Genomic DNA, 20010 nt, shown 5'->3' on the forward strand with positions numbered 1-20010 from the left:
CTCTAAGTTTAATTACTTTGGTTTTTTGTTTTTTTAAAGTTTTTTTTTTTAAAAAAAAAAAAAAATTTATCAAACAAGTCGATTGGAACCGGAGATGAAAACGGGTCTTTTAAAGTTCTTTGGATTCAAGCTATTTGACTAGTAGTTACTATTAACTTATAAGTTACCCTAAGAGTTAACTTGGTAAAGAATTGTGGGCACTCAAGTTAGCAAGTTAGCAAGTTATAACTAATTAGTTTCCTTTGAATAGAACATAAGCCGTAAAGTCCAAGTTTTAAGGTCTAATAGTAGTATGGTAGTATGGTCAATTGTTTGAAACCGGGATTCGGGTTAAAACCGGGTTCACAATGTGAATTGAGTAGAAAATGGGTTATTTTTTTTTCTTTTTTTTTGACTAATGATAATAAAAAATAAAACAAAGTTAATCAGGTTAATTTAAATTATATACTTGAAAGGAAATTAAGCCAATATAAAACTTTTAAAAATAAAATCTCGGCTTTATGTTCAATTCCTGTTGGTGTTGTTATCTTTTACAATAAAAAAACGGGAGATTGAAAATTTATATATTGATGTTATTTTTGTAAGGATTAAAATTCCGAGTCTTGTAAATATTATATAAATTGATACTTCAACACCTTTCTTCATTTTCTTTTTTAAAAAAAAAAAAAGTCCTTTAGTGCGATTGGAAACATTGAAAGTGATAATAATAATAAGAATAATAAAACTAATAATGAGAATTCATATATTATTAGATAACATGAATTTGGATTTGATAAGCAGCCATTATGTATGTCGGCAATTGATTAATTATTGTGTGGGGATGAAAGAGAGGGGAGAAGGAAAAACGGCAAAATGGTGATTTTTTTTTTTTTAACTTGTAAATTTAATTAATTAATTAATATTAATTATAATTAAATTTGATTAGTAAGATTAGGAGGGCGGGGAGGGAGATTTTTTTTAAAAAAAAACGATATATACCATATATATATATATATATATATATATATATATATATATGGTAAAAGGTGGGGTATAGTAATCATATTGTATATGCTTTTTATTTTTATTTTTATTTTTGTAGATATTGACAGCCGGTATTTTTTTTTTTTTTTTCAGATTCATTCAATCTTTTAAAATTTTTAACTTGTTTGGAGATTTCAGAGAAGAAATATATACATATATATGAAAAGTTAAATTACTTCTATTATCAGGTTGATAAGATAAAGTCAAGTCTTTATTATTATTGAAATACTTAAAAATTATAAAAAAAAAAAAAAAAAAAAAAAAAAAAAAAAAAAAAAAAAACTTAGCCATATTCCACAGTATTTATTTATATTAAAAAAAAAAATTAATAATAATAATAATTTGGGTAAATCTCAGTACGGAAGGACAAATAAATGTAAATTCACTTAAAAACAGACAAACAGATAAACAGATAAACAAACCCAAATGAAATTATACAAGCGAGTAACAAATTTTCTTTTAAAATCATTATCATCAAGAAATTTCTTACTAAACAATCCAATTCAATTCAATTCAATTCAATTCAATTCAATTCAATTCAATGCTAATTGTGAAAAGACAATAGTATGAAGTAGTTTGGTAGTAACTTCTAAAGTTCAATTGTTAGGCCAACTCTTATCTAATCTTAGTTCATTAGCTTATCGTTATTTTTTTTTTCTTTTTTTTACTACTGACTACTATGTTTTAAGGGGTTGATTAATCTTTTATTAAAATACTATTTTTTTAACAAATAATTATAGTAATATATATATATATATATATATATATATATATAACAAATTGATTCTTTAATGGCTCATATTTATTATCCATAACTAGAATACGCTGGTGAGCTATCATCATCATCATCATCATCATTATCATTATCATTTTTAAGCTTTGATTGATTTTCAATTTATCACTAAGCAGACTTAAAAAAAAAAAAAAAGAAATGCAGATCTTAAAATACTACAGAAGTTTGGCTCATTGTTGTTTTTTACTAGATGTCGTTTATAAATATATATATATATATATATATATAAATATATTGCAAATATAGTGTCTAATAATTATAATTAATTTGCTTCTTTTTGAAGTTTTTTTTTTCGTGAAATCGGTCTTTAATCTAAAAAGTGCTGTACATTACTAATAAAAAAAAATTGGGTCATTTAAAAATGGAAATACAAGTATTAAACAAGAAAGGCTTGCTAGTAATAAGTACGATTGTTTCTTTAAACATGATATAATTGTCCTTTCACATTATTGTAATTTTCAATAAACAAAAAAAAAAAACTAGATTTTTATATTAAAATTTAAGAATAGATATATTTTCAGTTATTAACTTTTTTTAAAAAAAAAAAATGGTTATAAAATTACACAGGTATTAAAAGCAAAAAAAAAAAAAAAAAAAATAATAATAATAATAATAATAATAAGAACACTTATTTGACATGGTACTTAAGAGCAAAGTAACCAAGCACTCTGTAAACAAAAATAATGACAATCATAATACCAACCCACTGGCCAACCTTACTGGCAGAGTGGTCGGAAATACCCACCGAGTGAAGAACAGCCTCACCTCTAATCTTGCACTCGCTAGCCAGGTCACTAACATAGGCACAGTTACAGTCTGCATCACAGTTATAAATACTGTCTTTGAACTCGGTAATCATCATGCCATGAAACACATAACGCTGATAATCAATCCAATAAAAGGTATAATACCAAAAGGGATTAAGAATAGTGGCTGGGACCAAGAATCCCTGAACAGCCATCCATAGACCGTTGGCAAAGGCAGTCAAAGCCAGAGCAACAATGAAAATGGGGATAGATGAGGAAATCAAAACAACCATAGATTCAGCAGCAAGAAGGTCAAGGAACAACCACAAGATAAAACGAAAGAAACCTTCAGCAGTATTTTTCAGGTTGACCATCCAGTATGCAAAAGCAGAAAAGACGACGGTAATGACAAACAAAAATGGTAAACCAACCAAAAAGTTAGAAATCATAAATGGAAGAGGACCATAAAGATTGTTTCTGGCTTCCTTTTTAAAATTCATATAATCCTCAATATAAACGGGGATATAGGCGACAGCCATGAAAGACATGAAAGCACCGGAAAAGAATAAGGCAGAAACATATGAAGAAATATTGTCTTGATTGTGGTTAAGTCGGAGCCACACTGTACCCATTAAAATAGCAAGCGCAAGGTACATAAAGATTCGAAGAATATAAGCAAATACATCTCGGCGAGCCTTGACCAAAAGTCTGCGTGAAAGAATCCAAGTGACGTTTGAAACATGTTTTATTCTCCATCCAAAGGTGTGTCTTTTAGATTCTGGTTTTTCATAAAGAGAGTTATGAGTTTCGTGTGGTTCGAGGATTTGTTGAATTGTTTTTTCTCCATTTCTGTTGTTATAGTCTTCCCATTTGGAAACTAAATCCGAAATATCATTGGTGTTGTCGCCAGAGCCAAAGTCGGTGGAAATGGCTTCAAGAATGTATTCTGCTGGGTTGTAGTACTGGGGGATCTCCATATCAATGTTTTTAAAATATTCAACAACCTCCTTGACTGGCCCATTATAAACGGTACGACCTTTACTAAGAAACACAACTTCGTCAAACAAATCAAATGTTGAGGTAGAAGGCTGGTGGATGGAAACAATGACAATAGCGCCATGTTCATGGGCATAGTTTTTCATGTGAGAAATAATTTCAAACGAAGCCTTAGAATCAAGACCTGATGTAGGTTCATCCATGAAAATGACTTTAGGGTTTCTCATAAGCTGACTTGCAACAGTAAGACGACGTTTTTGACCACCTGAGATACCCTTTTGAATAGGAGTTCCTACAAGAATGTCTGATTGGCCTTTAAGACCAAAGGCATTGAGGAGATACTCAACCTGGTCTTTGAGAATGGCACCACTCAGTCCAGAGAGCTCACCCGTGTACCATAGTGTATCCTTGACTGTAAGACAACCGATAAGATGATCTTCCTGTTCGACATATGTAGAAACTGCAGAAAGTTTTTGAGGTGACTCTTGACCTTGATATAAGTATTCCACATCTCCATGGACTTTGATTGCTGAACCCATATCTCTGGAGGCAAGAGAGTTAAGGAGAGTAGTTTTACCACTACCTGAGGGGCCCATGAGAGCTATAATGTGACCTGCGGGGCATAAACCGTTGGACTTTGAGACAATAGCGACATTGTCTTTAGTCGTGACGTTCAAATCAGACCATGAAAGAGTAGCCATAGTAATTATAATATTAATTTAGTAGTTTAAATAGATTAAGTGAGATTTAAAAATATATAAATGTTGAACAAATAAGAGAGGAAAAAAACCTTAGGAGGTATCTGAATATTTATATTAATTGCCCACTGCAGCTGATTTAATAATTAATATCGTTATTTTCTCTTAGAAACTAAAAGTTGCTGCCTCAAGTGCTGCAGCTTACTGAATTTGCATTGTTTTGGCTTGTTGAGTAGTTGCTATTGTTTATTGTTGTTGTTGTTGTTGTTGTTGTATTTTGTAAATCTTGTATATCTTACAATTCACTGAGCCCGACAAAGCCCGTTCCCGAAGATACGGATTTTGGCTTGGGTTGGTGGTGTTGGGGGGGTAACACACAGCTTAGCCTTCTCGATTTGGTGGTGTGTACGGCTGTTACTTAAGACAATGTTGTAGTTTCTGGAATATTACATAAATGCTTTCTCCGGGCTTCGCCATGGAATTGAAAAAGCCCGACTCAAGTTGGGGATGATGATGGAGGGCCAAAAGTGGAGAAATCAAAACACGACGGGGAAACTTTTGTCGGTCGAAGAAGGTCTAGATTGAAAAATTCTTACAAATAATGGATTTTTTTTTCATAATCGCCATAAACAATAATAATAATTATAATTATAATTATAAATAAAAAAAAGGTGGGGTGGTTATTTTTAGGAATGAAGAGCATTTTAATGATTGATTCTGACCTCATAATATAATACATTAACCATTAACAAAACCATTAGAAATATTAACAACTTGCGGAATATCCATGGATTTCAAAAAGAAGTTTGTTTTTTCGGAATAATTTATTCCGTATAAGAATGTTAAACAAGTAATAACAATAATGTCCAATAATTTCCAAAAAGTATTCAAATAGTAATGCTCAAACAAACAAATCTTAAAGTAATCTTGCAATTGAATCTGGTAAATATATATATATATATATATATATATATATATATATATAATAAATGAAATATTATTTGTTAATATATAAACTAATAATAAACTTTCAAATCATTTCCGATGATCATGATGTCAACCATTATCATGTGGGTTTTGAGATATGTAAACTCAGCCATCTACTTTTTAAGCAAGTTATATACAATCTTATAATTACTTTTAATTTAAATGTCCATCTGTTGGTTGCAATTTTTCACCATTTTAAAAATATATATTAAAATTCTACTTGTTGTAGAATGATCAAAAAAGAAATAAAAAAAAAATTCTTTTAATCTTCTTCCTGTCAGTTGAAATATTTTAAACATCTTCATCATTGTATCTTATTTCGGTTTCGGTTAAACTTTGCATATTTTAATCTTGATGCTATCAGCTTACGTCGTACTTTGAATATATGATACCCTGAGGTTTTTTGACTGGTTAAAAAAGAGTGTATATTTTTTTAGAATTATATATTAACTCAGAAAAAAAAAAAATAATAATAATATCCACCCCTTTTAACACTTTCTTTATTTTTATTCGCTTGTTCGTACTCCATCCTGTAACCATTTTTTTTTCCCCACGTGAGAAGAAATAAGAATAAGCTTAAGACCACCTTTAAATTTTTTTTAAAATTTGAATGTCAAAGATTGAAATATTTTCATTTTTTCAAATTCTTTTATACTTACAAAAAAAAAAAAAAAAGAAAGAAATATAACGGGTTTTTTTTTTGTAGTTTGTCTTTGGTTGGTGGGTATTCCGGATGTTTTCAATATTGCAAAATGGAAATAAATTAACACCATCCCTTTTTTTTTTTTTCACTTTATAAAGAATATGCTAAGCCCGGTCAACATTCTTTTAAACCCCATAGCAATTCAAGTTTTTTATTCGATGTTATTTATTCCCACATGATTTTTTTATTACAAAATGTACAAATGGAGAAGAAAATACTTGGCGTAAAAGTTTTCCTTAGTATATGATATACAAAAGTACTTACTCTTTTATAATTATAAAAAAAAAAGTTTATAGCTAAAAAATTTTCCCTTTTTAAAACATTTCTATTGACCCATTATTATTTAATAATTTGTTTGTTTAATAACATCTTTTTCAAAAAATTAAAAATAAATTAAGCAACTTGGATTATTTGGTTTAGTATAAATAACAGTAAATTTACCAATATTGGTGAATGATGTGTGGGAAAACATCATACAAAAAATCAATCAATCAATCAATCAATCAATAAATCTAGAAATCTCATAATATTTCAAATTTTTAAAGGCTATATTAAATTCTAAAAAAAAAACTATACTAAATTATAGTGAAAAGACATTTTAAGATTATGAAAACATTGACAGAGCATTCCAAAATTATAAATAAATTAATTACCGGTTTGATCGTTTAATTGATTAATTTGTTAAAAAAAACAATAAATGACTATTAATTTTAATGATAAAGCAATGTTAATAACTTTAATAATTTTATTAATCGGATAATAAAAAACCCCCCATATTACTCATTTAGATTTATCCTCATTTTTTGTGAGCCACTGATCAGTGTCAAAGTCAAAGTCATGACTTTTCACAACAAGGAAAGTTTGTAATCAACTTTACTCAAAATAAAAAATAATAAATAAAAAAAAACAAAGTGCAATATATTTACTCGTAATAATATCCATTAACTTTCAATACACTGATATGTTATTACTATTATTGTCAGTCATCGTATCAAAATATAATGAAAACTGAAAAATGGTTATTTGATTGAATCCATATAATAGTTCCTCGAAAAATAAACCCCTTTGGAAGAAATAGACTAGGCTCAAAAACTGTAAGTGATTAATTTAGATGCTATCCTTTAGTGAAAAATGGCAAACAATTTCTATTCTATATTAAAATTTTTATTATCATATATATTATATACTGAAGTATAATAATTGGACCTCTGAACAAATAATAAAATAAAATGTTCAAATTTTACTTAAAGTCACGTGATTTGTTTAAATAATGTCCTTATTTACACTCTTAGTTATATATTTTTCAATTGTCGGCAATAGTTTAGTGGCTAGAATTTCCGCCTGTCATTAGCAGCACGCGGGGGACCGGGGTTCAATTCCCCGTTGCCGAGTTTTTTTTAGACACTTGTATATATAAGTGTGATGGCATATATATACGGGGGAGACAAAATTGACGATTCACTCCCACATCACCAATTTTATTTTTCTTCACCACATCACTTTCAAAACGGATTTCTTTACCAAATTTAATTCAATACATACGTAACTTGAGATATATATATATATTTGTTTAATATTTTGTATACCAGCCGTTTGCATCTTCTACAGCTTGAAGTCTTCGGGGCATTGATAAGACTAGCTTATTTATGAGGTCCTGATGGAAATCCTCCCAGACTTCCACAGCTGCTTCGCATAACTTATTTAATGACTGATTATTCTGAGGTAATAGTGATAGTTCCGGAAATCTTTTACAGATTTCTTCCTTAAGCAGTTTCCATATGTTCTCAATTGGATTAAGATCAGGTGAATAAGGAGGTAAATCCACTAAAGTAACCCCATTCTGTTCGGCCCATTCACGCAGCTAATTCTGAACAGTTCGAGCTTTATGTGTAGGTGCGTTATCTTGAACAAATATAGAACCCGACTGTGCAATTTTTGGAAGTTGATCTTGAAGGCATTAGAGAATACAGTGGGTAGTAACACCTCCGCGAGCAGATGTAGGGTTTCCACGAAGCGGCCATAAAGACGATCGAGAGGGAAAGGAAATTGCACCCCAGAACATCTGAGAATGACGTGAGGGCTTACCTTTTGGCTGTACATATTGAATTTCTAATCGTTGTCCCTATTATTTGTAAATAGATAAAGGAATTGTAATGTAAATAAAACATACTTTTGGGCATAAACCCCACTCCTGCTTTTCGCCATCACCACGAGCAATTGTAGACTCATCACTTGAAATCCAATGCTTCCAAAAGCTTTCTGGTTCATCTTTATACATTCTTGCAAAATTTAGGCGTTTTTCCGCTATCGTTGGAGTTAGTAATGGCTGTCGGAGAGCACGTTGATGATGGATGCCTTCATGTTTGAGCCATCTCAAAATAGTACGTTTAGAGACATTTAAATCAACGGCAACAATAAGATCTTGCATTTCAATAAAAGGGTCTTTCCTAATGACTCGGAAAATAGCCCTTTTATTCCTATCGGAAAGCTTTGGTGGTCGTCCTGACCGTCCACAACTAGAGGCATTTTTTTGGATAGGATATCGTCGAATGATGCCAGACACTGACCCTGGTGACACTCCTTCTTCAAATGCGATACGCCACTAAGAAATTCCCATTTTGTACTTCATATAAATTCTAGTCCTCTTATCAGGACTATATTCCACCCTGGAAGTCACTGGAGCCATTGTTGTTGAGAAACTAGGAATTCAAGATGAAGTCGCTGTTGGGTTGAAAGTAGAAAACATGACTCTGTCGCAAAAGTGGTGATTTCAATCCTCACTTTTGGTTACCCACTGTATATTTATAAGCTTTTAAACCCCTATTAAAGATTATAAACAAAACCATGATCAATTATCCATTTATTAAATACTTTAATTCTTGAAAAAAAAAAATTTTCAATGTTGGTGGATAGAAGGGTATAGATGTGAAAAACTCCAAAGACAGCTTCTGACTTGACTTTTTCTTAAAAAAAAAAAAAAAAAAAAAAAAATAGCAGTCACGCAATAATATTTTTGTTTTTTTTTTTAATTTATTAATTAGTCATAATATTTACTTTTCCCTGTTCAGGAAAAGAAATTTCTTTATAAGCTGGCCGAGTCTTTTCAATAAATGATTTGTGCAATGGCCTGGCTCTCTATTCTAAAACTAGGAAATCATGAGATGTAAAGGAGAATTATGCAAAATTTAAATTATCAATTGAAATATTTCTATCTAAATCCATTTCATTTTAATGCAATAATTTGAATAAACGTTTTACTTGTAATAAATAAAAAACTTGTGAGGAACAAAATCAATTCATTAAAAACTTTTTTTTTTGTATTTTTCAAACTAATACTATATATAACAATATATAAATCATAATAATAATAACTAAGACTTAAACAATGCCATTAAAGAATACCAAGATAAATGACTGGTAGTCTTGCAATTGAAATAAGTAGGCATAACAGACTAAACAGTGTTAGAGAGGTGGTAACAATGTAAAAAAAAAAAGCTTGTTAGGTTTTTTTAAAATACTCACCATTAAAAATTAAAACTTTAGATAAAAAAGAAATGGTAAATAAAAAAATGAAAAAGATAAACAGAAGAAAATCTCCAGTCAAGTGACTTAAGAGGACTTGGGACGTGGAGTAGGAGGTCTAGGCCACTTGGGCTTGCAGTTCAAGACAGGAGCAGACATTTTGATTGGTAATTGAGTGATTGAGTGAAGTGTTGACTTAAAAAGATGTTCAGATATTATTGATCTGGTAGAGAAAAAGAAAAAAAGCTTTTGTGGTGGTTAAAAAAAAATGAAGAAGAAGAAGAAGAAGAAAAAAAAGTTGAATTTTGAGGGAAATCGAGGTTTTTTTATAGTTGAAAAAATTGAGTGAAGAAATAAAGAGGCTAAGCTGATTGTAAGTGAATTTATTTTTTTTGTCTCTATTGGTAAGCATGTTAAAATTCTCATTGATGAGACTTTTGACAAGTTGATAATACACATGGCTCTTTTTTTTTTTTTTTGTTTCTTCACCCAATAGCCCAAAACCATTGAAAAAAAAAAATAAAACTAACAAACAAACAATACTCAATTACTATTACTGGTGGTCATGACGTAAGAATCTTTTAATTCTTTTAATTAAAAAGCAAAACCAAAACATTGAATAGAGAATAAAAAGATTCCGTGCAGCATGCCAGACTCCAAGTGGTACTTGTACTCTCATAAACTTGTTTACCAAAAGATATAGCGGTCTTGCCATTTTATTTTAATTTTTTTTTTTTTTTTTTTCAATTGATTTATATTTTATTTTATTTTTTTTAAAAAAAAAAATTTAAATATCCTGGGTACTCTAGTTTTTTTTTTTTTTAAGACTTGGTATATCACCAGTAAACGATAAATTGAGGCTTATAGAAGCGTAGAAATGAAGCCTCAGAATTTTTTTTTTTTTTTTTTTTTTTTTTGTAATAAATGAATAAAAGTTATTTAGTTAGTTAGTTAGTTAGTTTACCTTCTATATTGGATAATATCATATCCAACTAACTACCCTTGTCGTTCCTCAAAAGCAAATATTAAACGCGGCTTAATCTCTGTATCAATTAAAACGGCTTCAATAACTAAAACAGAAGTAGTCCCGCAAAGCCGTATCTCAGGAGTTTTTTTTTTATATAAAAAATAAATAATTTATTTATTTATTGAATAATAATAATAATAAAAAAAAAGGGAATCTTAGAAAAAAAAAATAACCAACTAAAAGGTATTATAAAGTTACTCAATCTATCTTTATTAATTAAATAATAATAATAATAATAATAATAATAATAGATTATAAATAAATTAAAACTGGTAATTAATTAAATCAACTGAAATTCGTCATTGTTATTTTTTATTATTAATTAAACCCCTATGAGTTCTTATTAGTAGAAAGAATAAAAATAAATAAAATAAAATAAAATATGTGGGCTATATTAAATATTGGGGGTGGTGGGGGAGAAAAAAAAATAAATAAATAAAAATAATAGTCAAAGGTTAGGGTTAACAACGTTGTCAGCTAACTACCCCACCTCCCATTATACTCAAACATCATCATCATCATCGTCACCACTATTTCCACAAACTAATCAATTTTTTATTCACATTAAAAAAAAATAAAACCAAAAATCATATTCCTATGTATATATATATACATCTACACTCTCATAAAAATATTAAAATAAAACTAAAAACATTACAGGTTATACTTTGAAACCATGTGTTTTACACGGCCCTTGCCTCCATAGGACATGAAGGTTGCATTGCAAGTCCTCATGTCTTCGCCCATGTGTGAAAAGGCCTGTTCAAGTGAATACCCCTTTTTAAGAAATCTTTTCGCCAAATCATAGACTGTTTTCCGTCGCTGGAAATCACGATACTTGGGAATATTCTTCAACGTCCTGTACTTACTAATTAGGCATTCTTTATAATCACTCATTTTAATATAGTCGTTGTAAACTTCCTGAAAGCTGTGACATTCTGAAGGTTCAAACCCATCACCCCTCAACTCAAGAGCACTCACAGCAACCTGATTATCCTGCGAAACCTGAGTACCCTGTGCAACCGGTGTAATCTGCGTACCCTGCGCAACCGGTACAATAGGTACAACCCGCGTACCCTGCGTAACCGGTGCAATTTGTAGAACCTGAGTACCCTGTGCAACCTGCGCACCCTGTGCAACTCCCAACCTCTCATTAGCTGAGCCCTGTAAAACAGCACGACGTTCTATATTAGCCTGATTAAGGTTACCGGCGTTCTGTGAATTCATGGCAATGAAATCTGACATCATAGAAGAGATATGAGATAACGCTTGAAAATGTTGTTTTTGGACCCGTGAAAATCGGTTACTGTTACTGAGATAAAGATTCTTAAAATCCCTTACCTCATCTTCGACAGCCCCTAATCTGGCCTTCACTTCACAAAGTTCAGCAGTAATCTTTAATTGACCTAATTTGATCTGCTTAATCTCTTCAACCATCAATGGAGCTTCAAGACGCTCTTGCACAGCCTGAGAAACTCCAGCATTTTCATGTCTTTGCTGCATATGCTTGTAAGTATAGTATTCTGGCCGCCTAAAAATCCGATGTCCAGCAACGTCAGGAACCATTTGTTCAATAAGAAATAAATCTTGTACAAGAACCTTTCTTAGATAGTCTAACAACATAACAGCGTCCTTTACTTTCAACACGTCGTCTTCGAGGCGTCGGCCATTACCACCAACCCTAGATTCATGAGGTAAACTTTCAATAATTTCGTCATCATCGTCATCATTGTCATCCTCTTCATCTTCTTCATTTTCAATGTCACCATGTAAATCTCGAGGTGGATAATGGTTTCTGGCGCTCGAGAGGTCCTCTTCAAGACTTCCTGGAATTCTGCCTGGATTACTAGTGGAAATTGAAGCAGCCATTTCTGAGTTAATCGCAGTAGTCCGTCTGCGTATCCGGCTAGACTGAACAACAGAAATGTCATGATGGGACACAAGAAGAGTGTTTAAATAACCACCATTTATAGCGTCAACGTACTGATTGATAAATGGAAATATATTCTTGTAGATTTCTTCTGGAGGCTCGATCTTTTCTCGATGAATGTAGTAAGGTTCTGATACATTGAATCCAGCTAATACGTGCATTGGGGTTAAAGGAACCGTAGTCAAGTAACTTTGTATCAATGCATCATTTGGCCAATGCCCAAAAATACGGACAGAGTCTTCAGGGGCACCCTTGTTAATACAATAACGCGCAGAGGAACCTCGGAAAATATGGGTAATTCTTTTAGAGACGATATTGCAATCCCTCAAAAGTTTTGAAATAAGACTTTCGTGATGATTTGGGGTATATGATTTAGATGGAGTAGTTCCTCGGAAAAGTTTGACTCGATACCAAGAATGGGGGGAAGTAAAGTCGATAGGAGCCTCCACGCTCCGACTGTTACCAATATGAAAACGACCGAAAAAATCAAGAGCTAAAGCAAGATGACTGCAAAGAAATGGGTTTTTGTGACGTAAACTTCCAGTGTACTCAGGACGTCCTGTTCGGCTTGGTTTACCATGGCGATTGACAAAATAAATGGATATTTTTTTCCCAATATCTGAATCTGTCAAGTCTTGAAGAACCACATCAGAAAGCTCAAACCCACGTATGATATCACCTCTAACCATTAAAGCATGGCTTCCTAAAGCTGCAAAGAGAACGTTGTAACTTTTCGTTTTCATTAGATGCTCAGACATTTTGACAAGCTCTGCTATTGTATAACCGTCGGTTACCGGATGGGCTCTGTCGGTAAAATTCAAACTTTCCATTCGGGTCTGAAGTTCTCTTTTTCCTCTAAGATAATCTTCAATAGAAGTATTTCGAAGTCTTTCAGGCCACTGGAAAACTTGAGGTTCTTTGGGATCTTTTAAGTCTGGGTAAGAGAGAAACTTAGATTTTTGCAAATTGTAGAGATGACTCAAAGCGGAGGCTGCACCTTCAAAAGAAGCAAATCCGTTTATACGCCCTGTAATGTCGGCAACACCAACAACACATTCCATGTAGAGGAGGGTTCTTCTTGGAGTGATGATTTCAGGGTAGGGTGAGTTGATTTCGGAAGTGGAGCGACACCACTTGAGATACGCCAAAATGACGGCAGTATATTTGACGGTTGTAGCAGGACTTTTACCTATACCTTTAGTAGCATTGATTTGGGCGTCAACACCGCGACCAAAAATATCGCAATTATGAGGAAGATATTTGATATTTTTTTTTACTGCATCCTTTGCAAGTATTTGGATATTTCTAACATCGGCTTCCACTTCCAAAATAACATTTTTAATAGGATCATTTTCGTTAGGCTCCAAACTGGGACTGTCGGCCATGATGAAAGAAATAGATATTAAAAAAAAAAAAAAAATGTAAACGTTTTATCGAAAGATCCTTTATTTTTTTTTTTTAATATTTTTTATTTAGTAAAATACTCATAATACTGAAAAAAGTTAATTAGGGGGGGGAGGGTGGTTTGTAAACAAACAAAATAAACAAAAAAATAAACAAAAAAATTATTATATTACAACATTGTTACAAAAGAATATATTTAATTTCATCAAGTTAAAGTGTAAGAAGATTAAATAAAAAGTATCTGTGAAAACTTCATTGGATAAATAATTATTATAAATAAATGATTAGGATTATTGGAAGCTGTTCAGAGAGAGAGAAAAAAAAAGGTTTTTTTTTTGGCATACACGAGAAGGGTTTAATATTGAGAATTCCATTATTAATTTGTTAGTCTTATCATTTCTCGATTAGAGTAAAATAGCAAGGTGTTGTTGAGTTTCGGACATTATCTTTGAATCTGGTCTCTAAGACAGTAACTTTTTTTTTTCTTAGTAAATCTTAAAAATCATTTATACAATTAAAAGTTATGAGAACTAAATGACTATTGTATGTTCATTAAAAATATTGATAATAGGGTAAGGGTTTTCTTAGTTCAAAAATGAAAAAAAAAAAATTTTTTTTTTATTCAATTCTCAATACACATAAACGTATCCCAACAAATTTCACTTGTTTCTCACACATAATACCCAAGCATTTCAAAAAAAAAATGTTCAAAGTAAGCTCATATGAAATAGAAGAATAAAAAGATAATGGTCTCTGGCGGGATCGAACCGCCGATCCTCGCGTATCACAAGGAAGTTGCTTGTTTATTAGCACGATGCCTTAACCAACTGGGCCAAGAGACCACTGAAGATTTTGAAAAGGTAACAAATGCCAGGTACCTTAAGCGCTTGAACATGAAATCATTGAAAAAAAATTGAAAAATTGAAAAAAAAATTGATTAAATTTAATTTTTAAGGAAATAATTCTTTTTAAAATATTATTTTTATTTTTGTTAAAAATTTGAAAAAAAAAAGAGATGAGTTGAGGCTAAATTCTAAGTCAAATTTCATTAAAAGGCATATCTCCATAAATGTAGTAATAAAGATAGAAGTTTGATAATAATTTGTATTATTATTATTATTATTATTATTTTGTCTCTTTAATTCTACTTTTAATTTTTTTTGTGTACTGCAAATAACATTTTTTTATTTTTTATTTTTTAGCAAAAGAAATCATTTTAAGCCATTTTGAAAATATTGTTATCTTTGATTTTTTTAATGTATTTTTTTTTTTAGTTTTTTTTGCAAATTTCCATTAATAAATGGAAAATTGAAGAATACTCTTTTGATGATTAATCGTTGAAAAAAAAAAAAAACAAAATTGTTTCTATAACAGAATATCTTTCACATTTGATATAAAAAAAAAAAAAAAGTAGAATACCTTTAAACTATATAGATTAGATAAAAGTGAATGCAACAAAAAAATATTGGGCCGAGCAGGGAATTGAACCCTGGACCACTCGCAGAGTTGCTAAATGCCCAAAGCGAGTATCATACTACTAGACCACACGGCCAGACCAAATCGTATAATTTAAGTTGTTATAATTTATAATTTTTTATCTTACTTAAAGAAAGATTCTTAAATTAAGTTAAAATATACAAATTTGGGCCCGAAGACTATGGTCACGGGAGTGATCATGAAGAAAGATAGTCGAAGGATCTTGAGTAATATTACTCAGTTTCGCACAGGCCATGGCAACTTTGGCGCATGGTTTAAAAAGTTTGGAATTGAAAAGGATAGTTACAACTGCAAATGTGGAGAGCTGGAAACAGTTCATCACATTTTAGTTGAGTGTCCTTTGCTTGAAGAGGAAAGAAAAGGACTGAAACGGATATCTCCAGAGATGGACATGTCGACTCTCTTAAACAGTTTAACTGGCTTACAAGAGATTGTAAGCTTTATCTCTGCTTGGAGGGATTAAGAAATACAATTACGGCGTTGATGAAGACAAGTGGAGATAGGTTGGGAAGGTTTGGTTACTTTTAACCCCCTGTTCCTCGTAAGCTGGCATCAGGACTTATTTTCGGGCTGTTGGAGATGCAATGTTGAAGGCAAAATTAAAAGTTTATTATGAAAATGAAAAGATATATAGTGTGGACAAAAAGGATAGCGCAGATGCTGATGTTATATAATTCTATAACCCTTGAATAAAAACAAACAAACAAACAAGGCCTGAAGACTGGAAATTTTTAAACCAAAGCAAAATTAAGTTGTTTAAATAAATAATAATTATTTTACTTTATTAAAATGTGTTTTATTCTCGTATTCCTTTTTTTTTCATGGAAGTGTAGTTAACGAAGAGTACACTATACTTCATTCTTACCACTAGGCTACCCAGGTCAATAGGAAAGCCGAGTCTTCTATTTAATATAATTGATCAGTAAATTTTTGTACACTGTAACTTCAGCAAAAAAAAAAAAAAAAAAAAGAAGAATAAGGAAATAATGAATGGATCCGTGAGCATAAGTATAAATTGGTCAGATAAGATTGGGATTGATAAACAGGTTCTTTTAGTGATTTATAGACTGGGAATTAGGACCAGCCTTTCTGGATGACGGAGTCACTTTAATGGAAATAACCAGTACATAATAGATACAAAAAATAAAACAGATAATTCTTAAAGTTGGGTGATTAAAAATATAGCGTTAATGTTAGTGTTATGTAACCTTTAAATAAAAACAAAAAACCAAACAATGAAGTTCCCTTTTTAAAACTCAATCAACAAAAACGTCAATATATATATATATATATTTCGTTATTGGCTATTATAAGTTATGAGTGTACCGCTTTTTATGCGTTTACTATCTTATCTGGTATCTCTCAATCTCAAAGCTTTGATTTTGCTAACTATTATCACTAAGTGATGCACTAGTAAACTACAAAACATAACAACTTTTTCAAGCCAATAACAACTCTCTTTCCCTCCTCTCCCGCAAAACCTTTACTAGGACAGAAATTTCAACTAAATTTCCTTTTGATTTTACAGAGTCCTATAATCAACGCATTTTGATTTATAGTAGCTTATATGTATACATAGTTTAACTTAATTTTTTTTTGTTTTTTAAAAAACTTGTAATGTTTTTAGGTATCGTCTGGTATCTTTATCTCATTCAGCAAACTTTCAAGATCCTTTGTTATTTCAGTTAAAGATAAGTTGTCATTATCGTTACTATAGTTGTAATCATCTAAAGGAGAGAGTATAGGTATTGTTGTAGTTTCATTTGGGTAAATAATGATATCTTCTGTTCCAAATTCTTCTTTAATAGTGGCATTGATTTCTTTCAAAATGTCGTCCGTTGTATATTCACAAAAAGAAGGGTTACTAGTTTCTTGTGAAATAAGGTATTGTAAAAAGGAATCATTATTCATTTCAGCAAATGGTAAAAGACATTCAATTGCTTTCTCAAGCTCTTCATCAGTCATAAAGAATGGGTATTCTAATTTGATATTATTGTCCATTGTCTTTGTTTCTTTTTGATTTTCTTTAAAAGAAATCTCTTTAGTTTTTATTGTTTTATCATCATCTTCCATTGTTTTTTTTTTTTAACTTTTAATCCATTAGACTGTCTTGTTTCTTCAAATAGTTAGTTTCTTTATTGAATGGGGTTTAGTAATTCCCCCAAAAAAAAAAAAAAAAAAAAAAATTCTTTGTTAGTTTCAAAACTTGAAGAGTAGGAAAGATTTAAGCAATCACATTAAGAGTGCTTCTCTTTATTGAAGAATTTGATTTTTTTTTCTTATTTTTGTTCTTCTTTCTCAGCTGCTGCTTTATGGTATTTCTTTGTGGATACTTTGTTAAAGCAGCTGGAGCTCACGATTGTGAGCAATGGTGGTTATTGTTGGTAGATAAGAATGATAATGATTGATCCAAAATAGTTATACCGAAGTCAAAAACGTAAAGATTTTAAAAAAGAAAAAAAGAATTAAATAAATAAAAGGGAGAATCTATTGAGACTTCGAGACTGTCTTTTTGTTTAATTTTATTTTTTTTTTGAGTGTCATCAATTTCAACAACTACCCCGCAGTAGTAGTTTAAATTGTAGTTATTAAATGTAACTTGAAATAAGTTACCAAAGTAACTTAATAATATAGTTACCCGATAACTTTAAACAAAGAACTTTTTTTTTTTTTTTTTTTTTTGCCTGGTCCACCAACAAACTAACAAACTAACAAACTAACAAAAGTCACCCGACTAGCTCAACGGACCCACCGGCAAACCTCTTCTTGCAAAAGTGCACTACAAGTGGTTGGTCGAGATGCTCTTTTTTTTTTTTATTATTTAAATGAAAAAAAAAAAAAATAAAAAATGTTTTAAATACTCACAAGCCAAAGTTTCTTTAGAGTTTCTTCTATAAGAATTTTTGTATTTTTTATTTTTATTAATGAAGAAACCGAAAAGAATGTATATATATATATATATATATATATAAAATTGAAAGAATTAAAGAAATGAATGTCAAAGATACCTGATGATGATGATGGGCCTTTTTATATTCTTTTTCTTTTTCTTCTATATGAGAGCCACTGCACTGCCAGCCTTATAAACAGCCACATACTTTTCCCTCCTTCTTTGGTGACTATCATCATGAGACTTATTATTATTGATAATAATAATAATATAGTTATATCTAAATCTGTATATCTAAGATATATATTTATGAGATTCATAATAGAAATTGAATTTTTTTTTTTTTTTTAAATTTAATAATAATAATAATAATAAAAGAAAATATATATAAAAAAAGAGATAAAGAAAAACTATATGGGAAAATTCAGGTCATTAACATTCGTAATCGTCATCATTATCATCATCATCATCAATCAATCAATCATTTGTGATGTCTATTGGCCGCCAAACCTGCTGGCGATAAAGACGGAGACGCAACCCGGAGCCCAGTGGTAGGGTCAATGATAGGCAAAGCCTTACGCACCTTGGTGGGAGCTCCAGAAGACGCGCCAGTGCCTACCGAAGAACCAAACGCGCCAGGCGTAGGTCCCGAGGTTAACACCCCGCCATTGTAATATGTAATGGTATTATGGTGACCGTTAGGTGAACCAGCACCTCCGCTGCTGCTGTTGCTGCTATTGCTACCGCTGCTGCCGCTCATGCTTCCAGCACTCGAGCTGCTGCTGCTGCTGCTGCTACTGCTGATGCTACTATTGCCGCTACTGCCATAATACATTCCAAGAGGAGGAGAATGCCCTCCAGGAGAAGACGGCCCGCCGCCTGTCCCGGCGTTGGCCCCATAAGAAGCTGCGGCAGCCACATAGTATTCTGGACTTGATGGTGACATGTATGCCGCGGCCGCACCTGCTGGATGGTGATGGTGAAGACTAAGCATATGGTGCTGTGACACGCATGCCAAGGGACAAAATTCCAAGTCATCTTCAACATCAAACCCGCGAGACTTTTCAAAGCGGTCGCGCCATAGTGCTGCTGCTGAAGACGATACATTACCACCATTCATAGAAACTGACATAGGGCCACCGTACCCGCGGAACCCAGTTGCAAGCTTAGAAGGTCCACCACCAAGAGTCGGCGAAACAGAAGATGGTCGTGACATGGGAGTCATGTATGCTGAAGCTGCCGCAGCTGCCGCTGCCGCTGCTGCTGCATTTGCACCAGCAATACCACCACCATTACCACGCATATACATTGCACCATTATTTCCAGATGACGATGCAAGACCGATTCCTGGTGACGAAGGTAGTGCGGCATAGGAGTAGGACGCGTTTCCTGGGAGCATACCTGCCGAGACTGTGGCAGAAGAGTTTGCAGAAGGGTAGTAAGCACCACCAGCGTTCCCTGGGTACGCGCCCATGGAGTCAACGGCTGCTGAGTCGATGATGGCATAAGACGCAGAGCCACCTGGTGGTGAGTAGTTATAGTTTGTGTAACTAGGATAGTATGGCATGTTAAAGAAAAAAAATTATTATTATGGAGAAAGAAAGAAAGAAAGATGGGAAATAAAAATAAAAAAATAAAAAAATAAAAAAATAAAAAAATAAAAAGTTGGCGATGGTTGTTGGGAGGAGAAAAAGTAGAAGGAGAATGAAAGGACGGCGTGGGATTTTTAAATGGAAGGGTTTTTTTTTGTTTTTTTTGTTTTTTTTGTTTTTTTGAAAAAACGCGTGGTTCTCA

At 31.8% G+C, this 20010-nt stretch overlaps 5 protein-coding genes across 5 annotated transcripts; all 5 read right to left on the reverse strand.

The window, feature by feature from the left end:
• Positions 1-2444: 2444 nt before the first annotated feature.
• Positions 2445-4259, reverse strand: SAPINGB_P005210 (uncharacterized protein; the record flags this gene model as incomplete). Its single annotated transcript, XM_031999925.1, has 1 exon — positions 2445-4259. One exon carries the CDS (start codon positions 4257-4259, stop codon positions 2445-2447), a length of 1815 nt encoding a protein of 604 aa, XP_031855816.1.
• Positions 4260-7903: 3644 nt separating this feature from the next.
• On the reverse strand, positions 7904-8632 carry SAPINGB_P005211 (uncharacterized protein; the record flags this gene model as incomplete). The annotated part of the gene is made up of 3 exons (XM_031999926.1): positions 7904-8068; positions 8117-8548; positions 8624-8632. The coding sequence occupies 3 exons, from the start codon at positions 8630-8632 to the stop codon at positions 7904-7906; spliced, it is 606 nt and encodes a 201-aa protein (XP_031855817.1).
• Positions 8633-11149: 2517 nt separating this feature from the next.
• Positions 11150-13810, reverse strand: SAPINGB_P005212 (uncharacterized protein; the record flags this gene model as incomplete). Its single annotated transcript, XM_031999927.1, has 1 exon — positions 11150-13810. One exon carries the CDS (start codon positions 13808-13810, stop codon positions 11150-11152), a length of 2661 nt encoding a protein of 886 aa, XP_031855818.1.
• Positions 13811-16949: 3139 nt separating this feature from the next.
• SAPINGB_P005213 (uncharacterized protein) lies at positions 16950-17327 on the reverse strand (the record flags this gene model as incomplete). The annotated part of the gene is made up of 1 exon (XM_031999928.1): positions 16950-17327. The coding sequence occupies one exon, from the start codon at positions 17325-17327 to the stop codon at positions 16950-16952; it is 378 nt and encodes a 125-aa protein (XP_031855819.1).
• A 1370-nt stretch (positions 17328-18697) lies between these two features.
• SAPINGB_P005214 (uncharacterized protein) lies at positions 18698-19783 on the reverse strand (the record flags this gene model as incomplete). The annotated part of the gene is made up of 1 exon (XM_031999929.1): positions 18698-19783. One exon carries the CDS (start codon positions 19781-19783, stop codon positions 18698-18700), a length of 1086 nt encoding a protein of 361 aa, XP_031855820.1.
• Between the last annotated feature and the right edge of the window lie 227 nt (positions 19784-20010).

The sequence above is a fragment of the Magnusiomyces paraingens genome (assembly GCF_902498895.1).
Source record: "Magnusiomyces paraingens strain CBS 517.90 genome assembly, contig: contig4, whole genome shotgun sequence".
In the NCBI taxonomy this organism is placed as follows: Eukaryota; Fungi; Ascomycota; class Dipodascomycetes; order Dipodascales; family Dipodascaceae; genus Magnusiomyces; species Magnusiomyces paraingens.